A 16887-nucleotide genomic window follows, 5' to 3' on the forward strand; every position below is an offset into this window, starting at 1 on the left:
TTTTAGCAAGAAAATACATGGAGTGGTCTTTCAGTTAAGACTTTGAAATTTGGTTTCAGTGCTAAATAGGCTTCATGGTCACTATGATTTAGTGGGACATGTGAAAAATATGGACTCACTGCTACAATAATAACTTCAAGGACTGACCAGTTTCTCAAAGCAGACATAACTGATGAATTGCCCCAGACAACTTCTTTCCCTCCAATCCTATAAACCTGCACCTAAAAGAAAAAATGTATTTTTTACACTTAAAACATTCTTGAAACTGTAACTGTTCCCCATCCAGGAAAGTGGCAATAGAAAAGCAGCTGGGTCTTCTAATGCTCTGGCTCAAGGGGTTTAGGGGGTTTGGCTGATAGTGTTTTCATGTACAGGTGGAGACTGGACAGCTGAGGAGAAAGATGAGCCAGAATACAGTCCAACCAATGTCACTATCCTGAGACTGCACTGAAGTTTCTCATTTGCTTACAAGGCCATATACTAATTTTGTCAGGGAGGACTGTTACTTTAATTAAAAGTCCTGCACTAAATCAAAAACTGTTTCTCCTGAGCTGCTGTGAAAACAGCTTCTGTATTCTTGCCAGATTCTGAGATTCTAGCATATCCTGCCCATGAGATAGTGTTTTATGTAAGTAAATGTTTTTGTGTTCTGTCCAAGACTGGAAATAGCTCTTAAAAATCTTGTCTTAATTTTATCAGCTTTTGTCATTGCATGTTGATCTTTAGACTCTTAAATACCAAAATCGATGAGGCTCTACGACTGCTCCCATTACAATCTCCTGTTCTTATTTCTTAATGATTTCTATGACAATGTCATAAATGCATATTTAGTTACAGGGATTTATCCACTTTATCCTTCCAAATGAAATACTTGAGTGGAAAATAATTTGGGAATTGAAATTAAACACTGATAAAAGCAGAGTAAAGTACCTCAGCCAACTAGAATATGAGAAATTAATAAGAAAAAAGTTGAGAAGGAAAGGAAAACTGTGATTATGCCACTGTGTTAATCCATGGTTGCTGTATTCTGAGGGGCACACACTGTTATCAAAATTTCATTCAAAAAAAGGGCCTTCAAAAAATCCCAGGAAGGGCCTGGTTTCTACAGCGTATAGAGGCTTCCATGCAAGGAAAGACTCAACAGACAAAAACTTTTCAGCTTGGGATGGTGAGACCAATGCAATAAATCAAAGTACAAGATGTAGGTACCATGGTAAAAATGTGTCAGCTCTAATGTTTTTCAGCTGGTAGGGATTATAAAAAAAAATGAACTAGGTGCACGTGTGAGTCTGCATACGGGTACATGAAAGAGTGGAAGTGTAAGGTAACGTCTACCAAACCAGAGCAGAATAGGCTATTGATTGTCAAGATAAAACTAAGCCAATGAAAATATAGTTGCTATGTAGGAAAAGAGGAAGAAAAAACCTGCCACTATGATGTGACTTGTAACTGCGTCCTTACTGCTGTTTTTCTGCACTCATCCTAAGTCTGCCATGTGCAGGTCTGTGACTTTTGGTCTGTTGAGGAATATGCCCTACTGACTGCAGAGCTGTAACCCACTTTTTGTTCTGGTGTGCTGTGGGGCTAGAGGTGATGCTTGCACAGGGTCTAAGCACAAGACAAGAATAAAAGCTTAGCACAAGAGAAAAATAAAATTCAGGAAGATTTTACTGAGGATTATTTAGCTGCAGCAGAGGTGAACCCTGCTTGTCTCCAAAGTAGTTGGAGTACTCTGGAAATGAGTATTTGCAACTTTATGTAGCACGTGAAAAGTTTGTTTGAAACTACCTGGTAGCCACATTAAAATTAAAAGTGGGAAATGGTTTTCAGAGGCTGGCTGATCAAGCTGCACAGGTTGTTGGTACAGGAAATTGTGGAGGTCAGAACTGTAGGACGAAAAATATAGTATTTGTAAGTCTTGGGTACAGGCATGGGTGGGTAATAAGTGTGTGACACTATTTTAGGAAATACCTAAGCTGCTGATTATCCCCAAGCCAAGAGTGAAGGTTACTCCAGGATGCTCTGGAAGATAAACTAAGAGCTTGGTGTTTTTGTGGTCTCACCTTCTCATGCTGAAGCCTGTAATCCCCACACAGCTGGGCTGTGGCCAGAGCTGCTCTGCAGCCAGATAAAGGGGCTGTGGGTTCTCCAGCAAGAGTGTCTCCCTGTGGGCACCAGTCACTGAAAGTTTTTTTTTCCTGCTGAGTGTTAAGTGATGCAGAAAAGCATAAAATCTATGTGTGGGTTCTAGCAGTTTTATTAGTGCTGTATGAGCAGTGGTAATTTCTCAGTGGCTTTTAGGCAGCTTGGGTGTGAACTATTTTTTGTATTTAATTGCAGTCTAAGTTGGAAACCTTTCTCTGCCATTAAAATTAATGGAAGTTTTGTGTGCTCATTGTTAATTTTCTTAGTAGGAGGCAAGTAATTGTTTAAAATGAAGACTCTGTTGGAGATGAATATCTGAACACTGGGTTACAAATGCAACATAATTAATTACATAACTAAATAATTATATGACAGAAGGAAAAGGAGAAGAGGAAAGAGTGAAGCAAGGAAGTTTTGAAATAGAACTGTCTTTCAGCATTTGGCAATGGTGTAATTGGATTCTTTCAAGCATTTGATTTATAAGTAATTTACAGCTTAAAATCCAATACATTTTATGTAGGTGTTTTAAAGTTAGCAGTTTACAGCCACAGGTGTTTTCAGAATTTTTAGTCTAGTTTCTTATTATGAGATTTTATCCTCTTAGCCTTCGGATTAACTACATTACTGAAATAATAGCAATAATTTTTTTAGCAAAATCTTTTAGCTAAAATCTCTTTAACAGTAAAAATTGGGAAGCAGTTCTTTGAGACTTAGTTATTCTTACCTACATTCTCACGTACATGTGACATGCATTTTCTAAATCACTCTTACCTGTTTTTTCCCCTCAGTTCCTTGGCACACCGTAAGTTTTTTTTTCTTATTTTAAAGAATGTTAGTTGACTGTCAGCTATTGCTGATTTGCTAACATCTTTGGTAAGTTTGTATCTAAATTAACTTGTACTGTTTTTTAATAGATAGTATCCCCTTTTAGTCATTTGACTCCGCTTAAATACAAATTCCTTTTGTTTGCTTTTGGGTGTCTCACATATCACCAGTTTTGCCATTTTCTCCTGGCAGTTAACTCAGATCTGCCTCTTTTTGTCTTTTTAAAGACATTTATACATAAGATAAATATTTAACTTCTAAATAATTTAAGGATGCATCTGTCATATCTTTCTAACATTACTACACTTACCTAACCTCATATGTTTTGTTGTTTTGCTTGCTTCCTAGATGGTATCCCAGCTTGAAAACCAAATATCTAGATTGACTCAAGCTTTGGAAAATCAGACCAGATTGTACCAAGAAGCTTTGCAGAGGAGCAGGAAAGCTGAAAAATGTTCTGAGACTTTGCGGGATCAACTGAAACACTTGGAAGAGGAATTACTCGCTGTAGATCTGATGCAGGATGGTTTGAAGCTTGAGAAACAAAAAGTAGTTGCATGCATTATTTTCTTTTGCACAAAAGTCACTAAATACAGAGATAGAGCTAATTGTAGTGCACTGATCAGCTGGAGCATTACAGTTCTGCAAGTAATGCAAATTAGCAAAGTGAAGCGTTGTGAAGGGAGGAGTAATATCTTTGATCAACAGTTTTAGTTGGGAAAAGTAGCTAAGCTTGTGACCTCAAAGTCTATTTATTGTGAAAAAAAAAAAAAGACTCTAAATATGTCAGAAACCCTTCAAGGGGTTTCTGATCCCAAAGCTTTCTCTGAACTTTGCTTCTTTCCCTAATTTATCATCTGGTCTGCAGTCCTCAGGATTTTGAAGTCCTTGATTTTTTTATATCCTTAGACCAAGGCTATGAGGATTTTTTTTATTAATTATATGAACGATGTAATAGTCTATAATGCACCCACATACTAAAAGTTTAAAAAATGACATGATAACTGGAAAGCTAAAGCATCTACCCAACAGAGCTAAGACAGGTGAAGCTGTAGCCTGTTACCAGTCCAAGGTTAATGCTTAGTTGACTTTTCCAAAGAATCAAGAGTCTGGTGCTCTCTGTTTTGCCTAAGTCTATGATACAATAACTTCAGTGGATGTAGCATTCATCACATTGGGAGCAAACCAGAAAAAGAGCTTTTCTTTCCCCTCTGCTTCCTCTGTGAAGAATATATGTATATAATTTCTTAATTTATTTCTATATTTTGCTTCTATAAAGAGATTTTACTGTTTTTTTTTTTCCTGCTAATGAACAAATACAGTGTTTTCTTCTGCTGCTGCTGTTTTAAACTTTTTGAACCAGAAACATCATGAAACAAAAAGAGATTGTTCCTGTGGTTTTTTTATTGTCTTGGACTCAGTTAATACTTATGGAATTTGTTTGTTTGGTTTATTTTTTATATTGTTTTTTTGAAAAGATTCTGACCACAGAAGTAAGAGGGAAAAAAAGGTAAAAATAGTTCTTAGTGAGAAGAAGAGCTTTGGGGTTTGCAGAAGAGGCTAATTGAGACCAGGAAAGTAATGCAATTTTTAAGGAGTTAGCAGGGAAGGACAAAAGAAGGAAAATCCAGAATAAGTAATATTTGATACTTTCACATCAGTCAATCAGATGGAGATGCAATTAAAATAATCTTTAAAGCAACTTGTAAACCAATAACTGTTATTTCTACAGCTTAATTTTTCCAAAGAAAGGCAAAGGTCTGACCATGTTAACGTTCCTGCATCTCCTCAGGCCATATCAGATCTCACCCATGCCACCCCTGATGCCAGTTTTATCTGTTTTAAAGCTCACAACAGTGGGTGATCCCAGCACCAAATTACATGTATCTGTCCTCTATAACTTCTCCTTGCTAATTCATGGTTGTAGAAAGCAGGAGAGTCACAGAGGGGAACTGAAGTCAGAGACAGATGCACAAACCTTCTGCTTTTCTTACTGCAGAGAAAAAAATCTGTTCTTGCTGAGAGGATAAATACAGTAGGTCCAGGGATTTATGAGCAAAATTAATGTTGACTAAAAAAGAACAAATGGAGAGGGTTTGCAATTGTGTCAGAAGTGAGTAATACAAACCAGCCTTTCAGTATGTTAGTTCTTGTGGATAGTGGACTTGGCTCTGTACAGTTGGCTGCTGATGTAAGGAGAATTTTTTTAAAATTGTACTTCAGAATTTTTAATGAAGTAGTATTATTATTTTTTTGCTCACTTTTCCACGTATTATATTAGTACCTGAAATTTCTGGAACAACTTAATGAGAAGATGAAGCTGGACAGCCTAGCAGCAGAGGTTGGATTTGATATGAATCTGGATGTGATTCTGGCTCGGGTAGAACAGTTGGTTAAACTGGAAAGTGATGCAGTGATTGAAAACAAGACTATGGTATATAGTCTTAGAAGGAAGGTAGGCAAAAAAGACTGTTACTATTTATTTCAAAGATAAACATTGTTATGCCTATATTTCGACAGTTGCTTGCTAGAGGCAGCAGATTAGAACTTTATATATGTACAAGGAACATTAAGTCCATCACATTAATTGAACATCGTCCATTACATTGAGACAGTCAACATCTGCAAATGGTGCAGACTTCATACTAAAACAACTAAACCCACCCCCTGTGATACTCCTTTTCACAACTTTTAAAATTAGCATATAAAGTTATGCATGTTTATATGTGGGTGTGCGTCTACTTTCTTATACAAATTTATAATATACTTCTGTAAACAACTACTGTCAATATTTAAATCTAAAAAGAGCTGCTGACAAGACATTTTACACAAACCTCTTTAGAAACTGGTAGAATATTGGTTGTACTTCACCAGGAATTTCCAGCAAGAACTGTGCTCTTTTAGAAGCAAATCTCTTTGCTCGTCCTATTATGACAGAATGAAATAGTCTGCCTTTGGGCTTATCAGAACTGTTTAGATCTTAAAATAGCATTTTTTTTTAAGATTTAAAACAACACTATTTTTCTGCAAGCAACTGCATCTCTAGTAGGGATATAGCGTGTACATTAATATGCCTCAAATGTTCCACAGTAAAGCCTGGCAGCTGAGTTCTGCTCAGTTCACCTGAAAATAGGTGACTCCCAGTGCACCAAAATCAGAGACTTAAGCTGCTGGACCTTGTATTGGAGCAGTGGATGAAAGTTTTCTTATTTCCATATGTTAGTTCTCCTTTTTGCACCCTAGCCTTAATTAACTGATTGAAGATGGAAATATCTTAAATTATCACCATAAAAACCACTGTCTCTTTAATGCCTCTCTCTTACCTCTTGCATTTGACTAGTGTCTTACACTTCAGATAGTCTCACATAGTATGAATTATGCACAAGTATTTATGTTCATATAGGGTGCAGTCTATATGTAAATTTGTTCTAAAAGGTAGTTCACAGATTCAGGGAGGAAGAAGAACAATAAATTGGTAATAGAAGAGGTACCAGTTTCGTTGTATATGTGTCTATACTGTTTTACAGAGTTTTCAAGAAAGGAATAGGAGTTCAAATTAAATATGCAACATGGGGATTAAATTTACAAAACAATCTATGTAGTGTAAACATTATCCTTCATGTTTTTTGTTTCCAAATATCCTTGTATTTGGAAAACTAGTTGAAGACTCAGAAAGAAAAGCTGGAAAGCAAAGAGCTGCACATGAACCTTCTGCGGCAGAAAATAACCCAGCTGGAAGAAGAGAAGCAAGTAGGGACGGCCTTGGCTGCAGAGAGGGACGAGGCCAATCTTACTGTCAGAAAGTTACATAAGATGATAGAGAGGTTACAGAAGCAGCTTGATCTGGCAAAAGAAACCAATACTAATCTCAAAGCCAAGCTGTCTGAAACCAATGAACTTAAGGTGAGTTAAAAGGTTACATTTGTGCTTTTATACGTTTTTCTGTTCCAGTTGGATACAGCTGGAGTTCATTTACAGTAAATATATTAATGGAGAACTGCTCAAATCCATCTATGGGGGGGAAATCAAATGTAATTTTACAGTGTTTTGGATATTTTGCTATTTGTCTTGATATATACTAAGTAGCATCTGTAAAACACAATGTAAATTTTCAGGCTACTGTAAGAAAACTATGATGCATGCATTCCTCTCTTTCCTGTCCCTATGGCTGTAATCTTGTATTTTCCCATAGATTGCTCACAGAAGGTTGATCTATTCTGCCTTCTAAGTATGAAGTGGAAAAAAGGCTTTTTTTCCACATAAAATGGGCAAGATGCAAAGTTTTCCTTCTTCCTGTATTTTATTCTACATTGCATCGGTAATATATTACTTCCTTTAGCTCAAGTGAAAACAAATACTTTGCAGTCATTGATAGCTTGCCACTGTTGGAAGAAAGGAAAACTGACTTTACCTGAATTTGTATCTTGTGGCTGATGAAGTGAGACAGATAAGTAGGTGCATCTTCCAATTGAAGGACTTTTACCAGCAAAACATTTGGCAGCTCTTTTTCATACTAATTTTCCCAGGGCTGGTAGAGAGTGAATTCTCTCTGTGGGTTTTTGTCTGTTTAGTGACTTCTCTTCACAAAACCTGTAAAGAATTAGCTCTTTGAAACAAAATTATTTTTGTTGATTGAGTTGAGAGTGGGAGTCTGCTTTAATAAATTTTCAGTTCATACATACATGTGATTTCATTAGGAACCCAGAAGAAAACCACATCAAATTGCTTTCTTATTATTCTCTTCATTATTTATTTGTGTCAGATGAAAAATGTGCCAAATGTAACACTACTTTGTTATTGCAGATCAAAACTTTGGAGCAGAACAAAACAATAGAAGAACTCAGTAAGTCTCAAGACAAATTGGAAAGAATGAAAGAAAAGGCTGAGAAACAACTTACCTCTGTCAAATCAGAACTTCTTTTAAAGGAGCATAAAGCAAATGAAGAGAAGGAAAAAACCAAAAATATGTTAGAAGCAGTTACCAGTGAGATAAAGGTGCTTAAAACAACTCTTGAAGATTTAGCAAAAAGAGAACGACAGGTAGGTGTATAGCTTTAGCACTGTTTCATTTTAAAAAAAAAGGTTAGATATTTGTCAAGAAAATTTAATTTCTTCGTGTGTTTCATGAGGAAACAAAGCATCCTGCACACAGAGGAAGGTTTGACTTGCTAAAAATACCCAAATGTTGAATTTTTATTTTCTGAACCCCAGGTCTTTCAAACCACTGCTGCATTGCTCTTTGGCCAAATTTGAAGAACATGAGCAAAGTGAGGTAACTGGACTCCAATGCAGAGTGCTCAAGCAGTGCATAGCATTGGTTCTCAGGCTTTCTGGGTTAGTGAAAGAAAAATACCAGCTTATAATTCATCACCATCCACAATCTGCATCACAGGAATGTTTCAGACCTTCTAAGGGGAACTACATGCTAAACTGTGAGCAAAGCTGTTTGAAAAACTGATGCCTGGCTGTTGTGCAGTATTTATTAGTAGTAATGGCATTTTGACAATATAAGAATTGCCAGTAATATTAACAGCATACTCTTAAACTTAACAGTTTACTGAGCTATTATCTATACTTAAAATAAAGGTACTGTTGCTAAATCAGAGATTTCATTCTAAACTCTCTCACTAAATAATACATGAGGTTTTTTTCTGGAGTTGTCCCAGACTGTTACCTAAGGACAATTCCTTCCTTATCCCCAGCCCTGTGTCATTTTTCAGCTGCTTTGGGCTCATTCATTCCTCCTTCTCAGGGAAGCTAAAAAAGACCAGACTTCTCTCACTCTCTGTACAAGGTAGTGAATGCAGATATTAAATACTTCACTGAGCATGTGTGTATATATTTAATATGAATATCAGCACAGCCATGTCATCTCTGTGTGTATGCATGCTAAGAAAATTACTAGAGAGTGAAATTCCCATTGCCTGATGGTTTTGTTGATGTGGCCAGATTGCCTGCTTGTACGTGTATTTGCGTGGCTTTTTCAGGTATACTCTGCTTTCCATGGATACCACTGTGTGTAATGTTAAATACCATCTTTATTGCATCATAAATAGCATTGTTAATGTTGCGTGGCTACCTTCCATGCTGTCAAAATTAAAAGTATGCAGAACTGAACTACTGCCAGATAGTTAAGACATTGATTTGTCTTGTGATCATAGAGAAAGGTAGAACATACCCAAGTGAATTTAGAAATTAAGACTGTATTGAATTTATTTTAAACTAGCTCGTAACTGGGGTTTAACACAGTGTTTCTGGTTGTTCTACACTCTTCAGGGTTGTATTTCCAACTAAGTTTGAAAGGGAAAATTAGGCTTGACATTTGTGGGTTTTTGGTTTTTTTGTTTTTTTTTTTCCCATTCTTGCATAGGTATATAAAACCAATTAAAATGATGTTCACATCATTATTAAATCATACTGCAGAATAAGAACCACAGAGAGCTGAAGATAATGTGAACGGTCAAAGTTAGAGATTACTGGAATGGGATATATGGTAGGGATATATATAGGGATATATAGTAAAGAATTGTGTATATTGAAATTTTGCAAGACTACCTGTCTGTTTCCAGATATCCATTCTAGAATTCCTTTGTATGGTGAACAGGAAAACTTTCCTGACTTTTTGTATCATTATTACATATTTCTGAATATAAAAAAATAGCAACATAACAGACATTTATTTTAATAAGACTAGCTAAAGTGTATGCACACTGGCTGATGACTAAATGATGTTCACAGGGACTGATAACACTAGTATGTGACTACTGCAGTCAACTATAGTTAAAAATCTGAATATATCTTATATCAATTTAACTCAAGTCCATATTTTCAGCAGTAGCTGGAGTAAGAATATAAATGCTGATGCTTTAGCTGAGTTTTTGATGGGTTTATTATAAGGATTTTTTCAGTTGTAGTTTTCTCTTTTTTCTTCTTTTCTATTCTTCTATTGGAATAAGAACCCTTCTGTAGGGCTTTTCTGTAGGTGAAACCAAAATGTAGTGGTTTTTATTTTTTTTACTTCTGCTCCCTCTTCCTAATATCTTGGGATGGTCTGAATTGCATTTCTTTCCTCTTCTTTTACTTCAGATAATTTTTGCACACTGGATGGCAGGTGCAAAGAAAATTCACCGTGAGCCTTGGGACTGAGACCTTGCTTTCATGGTTTATGCATCTTGCCTCATAGATGTTACAGCTGCTTTAGCATTCTGTGTGGTGTGGGATGCACTCACCAGAATTTACATTTGCTTGATAGTTTGCAGTCACCTAGGTCAAATAAAACTCCTCCTACCCTTTTTGCTGTTAAGTCAGCAGGGAAGATATGCCTGTGAAGAATAGTAAAGAACACCTGAAACTGTGTTTTGTGTTCAAGATCCTCATCACCTCAGCTGTTCATGTGTATTGTTGAGGTACACCCCTTTGGGCTGCTTCCATCCTCTTCAGCTCTCTATATTCAGCAGCAGTAGTAATACCTATGTTTTGCACTGCTAATGCAAATAGTTTTGTTTGTATTGATGTGCATATGTGTATGTTTTTCCAGGCACCTCCTTTGCCTGGTACTTAATTTATTAGTAACTCCCTCTGTGTTTGCTCTTGCAGCTGGCAGATTTTCGAGAGGTGGTCTCACGGATGCTGGGTCTCAACATTGCCAGCCTGGCTCTTCCTGACTATGAAATCATTGCACGTCTTGAAAGGTTGATTCACTTTCATCAGCACCACTATTTCCCCTGTGTCTGCCTCAAAGATGTGGCAGTGGCACCAGAGGAACATTCACAAAGAAACAAACAGCTTCTTCACTGAAATATACGTCTTGTAAGGAGACTGAACAAAGTAAAATATTCTTTCATGATTTCCTACCCTCTAGACATGCACAGAAAACAACTTTTTATTTCTGTTCCCTACTTTAGAGATACCAACTAGGGCTGATTTTTACTATTTTAGTTAAGGAGACTGTGAGGAATGGAGAGAGTGAAGCCTAAAGAAAGCAAACAGAAAATCCCTGGACAATATGAAAATAACAGACAGTATGTGAACAATATATAGCCCTCCTGTTTCATTGCAGAGGTGTTGAAGGCACAGACCATTGAGGTCAGTTCACAGTTTTGGAAAGTACTTGCTAATGAATGTCAGCTTTATTGACATTCTTCGTGCTTTACCTTTAGGTCACAGGGATGAAATCAAGGGGGGTTGGGTTGTCCCGCTGCTGTTCCCCTTGCAAAGTGGGACTTCTCTGTATTTCTACTTCAAAGGAATTCAGCTTCAAGGCAGTTAGCTGGAAATTAGAGAACTATCTCAATTTCAGAACAAGGGATTTTTTTCTTCTATTCTCTTTAGTCTGCTCTTGTGCCAAAACAAAAATTTATGCTTTTTCAGCAGAAGCTCTTCCAGCCATGTGCCTGGTGTACATATATTTGATAAAATTACCATGACCTTGCCCTTGGTCATGATGCCTTGAAAATTTTTTTCTAGATGCTGAATACCTTGAGCAATTAATCCACGGGCCAAATAAGTGCCAGTTCTCTTGAGTTAATAAAGCTATTTTAAAATGCTTGTCTACTAGAGAAAATAGTTGAATTACTAAAGTCTTTATTTTAATAAAAGCAATGATAAAACATAAAAGCTGTTCATCTACCACCCTTTCTGAGTGTTGTTAAACTTTTTAAGAGAAATTTGAACAATAAACCTAACAGCATGTTCATACATGAGCCTGTGGTTTTAGTTGTCTCTGCTTATATATTTTACATGGATGTGTAGAACAGTAAATAAGACTTAGCTATTCATGTCTAACTATTGTGGACTTTCTATAGTATGTCAGTAAATGATAACCTAGTCATTAAAACTGCGTACAGTTTTATTTTAAGAAAAATGGGACTACTTCAAGTAAGTGTGGTAATTCTGGTATCTGGCTAGGGACTCAAAGCTTTAATTTCACTTGCCTCTGAAGAATTATTTCTCAGTGGTTGTTTGGTTAATAACAAAAAAATTATCAAAGCCCTTGAAAAATCAGTCATTTGAGGAGTTACGGTAAATCATGTATTCTTATGCTCTTGTGACTACCAGCATTAAAATACATTTCCTTTCTTGTTTTATAATGTAACATTATTTTTCAGGTATAGTCTAACAAATGGAATAAAGGAGAAACTAATATTAAACTACATAGACTAAGTTTTAGGAAAGCACCACAATTTCAAGATAAAAGAAAAGACTGAAATGTAAATATTTTAATCATGATATATTGATTGGGAATGTAGAGGGTGAAAAGATTTTCTAAATCTTCACAAGAGAAGAATGCAAGGTGTTTCAGCTTTTGTTTTCGTAGTTCCAAAAGAACTTTTTTCCTCTTCTGCTTGAGTTATAAGTAAAATTAAAACTTTGTTTCTTCATCCACATTAATAAATACTATACAAAACTAGGCAGCCCTCACTCAACCCAGGTAATGTATTTGTAAGTTTAAGAAAGAGCCTCTGAGAATGCCAGTCATAAAGTAAGTGTGCATATTTGGCCATATCTTGTGGTTAAGATGTTCTCCTAACGTTTGCAAAGAGACTTAAGATCTCTTGCCATGCTCAGCAGTTCTGGATATTGCCAGCCCACGACCAGCCATGGCACCAGCAGTGAAGTTCCAGCCTTACAGAAGCCACGAGCAAAGTTCTAAATACTTCAGAGGACCCAGGTTTTCACATAAAGCTGGTAGCAAGGCTTGACTATTGTCTTATGTGTTAAGCCAAGAGGAAGTTGAGTAAGGGCTTTCTAATGCCTGGATTTTTAATTTTAAAAAACATTACTGCTAACATTCCTGCCGGAATATGACCACTTAGTTGCCTCTTAATAATCCCTTTATTTGCTTTACTTTTGGAAGAGTACTGACATCTTTGTTCACTTAGCCAAAGCAAATAACAAAAACAAAGTAAAGAAGTAATTTGAAACGAACAAAGTTCAGGTGAGTTTTTGACCCATGTAATTTAATTAACTCCTGAACAAAGTTTAAACTGACTTGCAATCATTTTTTGTTTGTTTGTTTCATACAGCACTGAACTTAGTCAAAACCAAAACAACCACCAAATAAAAACCCTCAACCAAAAAAAAAGGCTTATGAATGTTTTTAACATTTGTTTCAAATGTTTCTTCTTTTTTCAAACCAAGATGCATTCAACACTGGACAAATTGGATTAGAAATGTTTTGAAAGTGTGTATTAAGGCTCTGTCAGCTGCTACCCCTCTTTCAATAGATCACTGTTTTTATTGGATGTGTATTAATAGAAGGTATGTGATTTAAGAGGTTGTTATCTCTTCCCATTACTCTTTTATAGTGGTAAAAGATTCTTGATTTATGAAGAGAATACACATTAAAAAATAATTTTTAATATGTGTGAAATCACAGATTGGTACATTTACAGGGCTAGATTTTTTTTTTCTCCAAATAATAGCTGAACCAACTCCAATGTAGGCAGCTTTCTTATTTCAGCTTGGCTGAAATACAGCCAAAACAAAAAATGTGTCAAAACCAAAAAATGCAACACATTAAAATGTTGCAATTACAGATATTGAAATGAAACCATTTATGTGCAACAAACACTACTAAAAAAAATGATGCAAATAGAAAAATTAGTGTGGCAACATTGTGAGTATGTTACAATATATGCAATTGAATTTCTATCTATACAACTTATTGTTAATAATACATTCTTCAAAAAACAGGAATTAATGCAATAGAATCATGATTCCTCAAAGAGCTTAAGTGCAACAGCACTTAATTGCTTTTCTGAATTAGAATTAGGAAGCATAAAACCAGATCACATTAAATTACTCTCCAGCTTACACTGCTTGAGAGTTTATTATTCTCTTTAAAACAGTTTACTTGCTTTTCCCACATTTTGCTTCTTCAGATGATGTGTGCATTATCCATGTTTTCCTAGGGCTATTTGTTTACTGGATTATTCTGCACATTATAGTGCATAGGAGAAGAAATATGGATGACCAAAGTCTTAACGGATTTTAAATTTAAAAAAAAAACAGGTGAGGAATCAGGCAGATTTCTAGAGAAAAAGACCCATGGATCATGTAAACTTCCAAACTTTTTCATGTGAAATAGAAGTTTGGTTTGGTTTTTTTTGTGTTAAGACTACAGATAGTGACCACTTTTTTTTCTTTAATTAAAAAAAAAAAAAAAAGAAAAAGAAAAAAAGAAAGGAAACTATATGATATTTTCTATGAATTTAGTAGAAAGGGTTTCTGGTATTATTGAAGCACAAAAAACAAAATAAGTTAACTATGTGGAAAATAGAAAGAGTGGTAGTTTGCCAGAATAGAAATTGGAAAGGATGTTCAAACATAATCCTTTTCAAATGGAACATTTCAGAGGGCTTTGTACTTCTGTCAAAACAAGTAAGAATCCTCTATGGCAATGCTTTATTTTCTGGAAGAAAAGGAGGATGCATTTATTACACTGTACTCGTAATTATGCAGGAATAACTGAGTCAGAAATGAAAGATCTACAAAACAAGACAGTTTGCTTGAACAAAGTAGTTGTGTTCTGACAGTTTTCAAGTCAGCTAATGAACCTTCAGACAAAAAAGAACACTTCTTTTCAGAAGGCAACAAATAGTTGAGATATGTGTTCGTATTATTTTCCCTTATTTTTTAGCTAGCTAGGAGAAACAAGATAAAATATCTGTTATCTTCCAAATAGTTCCAGGTAGAGAAACCAACTGCCAGGTGGCTTTTGGTAATGCTAGGAATTTGGCCTGGTGAGCAGGAATTCTAATCAGATGGTGAGGTGAATAGGTTAGGCCCCTGGCTTGTGCAAATGTAACACCTCTCCTTTGAGGAAAGGCTGAGAGAGTTTGATTTGTTCTGCCTGGAAAAAAGAAGGCTCCAGGGAGACCTTATTGTGGCCTTTCAGTACTTAAGGAGGACCTATAAGGGCACAAGCTTTTTAGCAGGGCTTGTTTTTTTTGTAGGTCAAAGGGTGATGGTTTTAAACAGAAAGAGGGCAGATTCAGACCAGAAACAAAGAAGAAATTTTTTTACAATTGAGGGTGGTGGAACAGTGGAGCTGGATGCCCAGAGAGTTAGTAGATGCCCCATCCCTGGAAGTATTCAAGGTTAAATGGGGTTCTGAGCAACCTGATCTAGTTAAGGATGTCCCTGCTCACTGCAGGGGGGTTGGATTACAAAGCTTTTAAAGTGACCTTCCAACCCAAACTATTCTCTGAGACTACGTTTACAAAATCATGACATGGGCTATTTTATTTTTGGAAATGGAATGTTAGTGTGTTGGGTGGGTAAGATGTGTGCTTGGTCATAAACAAAACATTCGATTTAATGTTAATATTTTTTTGAATGAATGTAATTTATCTGAAAAAAGGACCCTTATCTACAAAATATTTTTTTTACCCCACCTTAGTAGTGACAAATGCTATTTAAGATGCTGATTAAGAGGCCTGTATTAATTAAAAAATATTAATTAATTTGGAAGTTTCATCTTCCAAAATCAGGACACTTCCTACTGGGAGCAATCGTTCCTGGAATGTGGTGCTGCCAACCTCTGACCTTGCCATGCAAGCGGCTCTGTGGGCAGCAGAACCCAGTGCCAAGGGCTCCCTGGGTCTGAGCAGCCTGTCTGGCTGTGCCCATGCTGATGTGTGCCATCTGTGTCCCCATCAGCTGCTGGGTCCTCTCCTCAGCCATGATCCTGTACTGCTCATCAGGCTGTGTGCTGGGAGCTCTGATTACAAAATAAATGTGTGGTGGTAACTGTGGGATGCTGAAAGACCTTCCCCAGCACTGCTGTGAAGGCTCTAATGCTTCAGCAGAGCTGACTCGGCCCTTTCCCCTTGTGGTCATGTTTTCATACTGTGAGGAGGAGCGGGACCCAAGCAGCTCTGCAGGCTGTGGCAGGGCTTTAAGAAAGAACCTTGCAAATCTGGGACTAAATCTGGGCAAGTCGAAGAGCCACCTGTGGTCACATCTCTGTAACCTGTGCCTTGACTGATGCCCAGACTCCTTTTGCACTCAAGGTGATACGGTGAGGCAGTAAGAAGTACTGAGAGAAACATTTCAAAGCATTTCTTCTCTGTGTACTTCCTACTGCAGCAACAGTGCTCAAGCACGCAGTATGAATTGATGTGGGCAGCCACTCTGGCTGGCCTCTGGGCCGTAGTGGTGGTCAGAGACTCACAGTCAACCCAACAGTCATCCCAAAGGACAAGTAGAAATATAATACTGGCAGGCAAATCTCAGAACTTTGCTTGAAGTCATTTTTTGTTTCTACTTATCCTCCACAAACTCTTAAATTTGCAGTCAGTAGCAATATCTTGCTCACCTTGATCAATCACAGATCACCTATCTGCAGAGAAATGTCAATGTCCAGCCCTGTTTTTAACTAGTGAAGGGATCCCTGCAGGGATCCCCAATGTCAGCTGGGTTTTATCAGGCTGCTGGAGAAACCTGTCCATGCTCTTGCTGTGCTGTCACTTTTGCCCCTTAGCTGTGGCAGCCTCCTCCAGTGCTGTGCACCACACCTTGAGTCATTGCAGCATTGTATGGAGTTCAGAAAGACACCAAGATATGGTTCATTTTCTTGTGCAAGATGACTGCAGAGTCTGCCAAACTGCTGCAGACACCTTGAGGATGCTTCATACCCCTTTTAGGTGATTTTCTGAAGCTGCCAGGATGGGGGCAGTAAGTATGCTCTTGTGTGGGGAGGAGAAAGAGCAGAGAGCTTTTGGTCAGCCTAAAGGGAACCTGTGAACTAGCAAAAATAAGTCAGGAATATGACCACAAGAGAACAGATATGTAGTGCTGGTTTGTGGTAGGGGAGGTTGAGTTGCAAGATGAAGGAATAATATGAGGGTAAAATGATGGCAGCAGACAAACCAGGCAGGTGCAGGTGTTGATGCAGATATTTGCAAAGCAGGC

At 37.0% G+C, this 16887-nt stretch overlaps 1 protein-coding gene across 10 annotated transcripts in view; it reads left to right on the forward strand.

The window, feature by feature from the left end:
• The window catches only part of LOC139794682 (coiled-coil domain-containing protein 170-like), a 52004-nt gene extending 40339 nt beyond the window's left edge, over nucleotides 1-11665 (forward strand). For 6 of the 10 annotated variants that reach the window (XM_071740584.1, XM_071740574.1, XM_071740581.1 and 3 more), the window contains 5 exons: nucleotides 3319-3519; nucleotides 5252-5425; nucleotides 6631-6873; nucleotides 7774-8010; nucleotides 10567-11665. In XM_071740584.1, coding sequence (XP_071596685.1) covers nucleotides 3319-3519; nucleotides 5252-5425; nucleotides 6631-6873; nucleotides 7774-8010; nucleotides 10567-10767 — 1056 coding nt within the window. In that variant the 3' untranslated portion in view covers nucleotides 10768-11665. Of the gene's footprint in view, nucleotides 1-3318; nucleotides 3520-5251; nucleotides 5426-6630; nucleotides 6874-7773; nucleotides 8011-8672; nucleotides 8765-10566 lie in introns of all 10 variants that reach the window. The other 4 variants (XM_071740575.1, XM_071740576.1, XM_071740579.1 and 1 more) reach the window with 4 other exon arrangements.
• The last annotated feature ends 5222 nt before the right edge of the window (nucleotides 11666-16887 follow it).

The sequence above is a fragment of the Heliangelus exortis genome, chromosome 3 (assembly GCF_036169615.1).
Source record: "Heliangelus exortis chromosome 3, bHelExo1.hap1, whole genome shotgun sequence".
NCBI lineage: Eukaryota > Metazoa > Chordata > Aves > Apodiformes > Trochilidae > Heliangelus > Heliangelus exortis.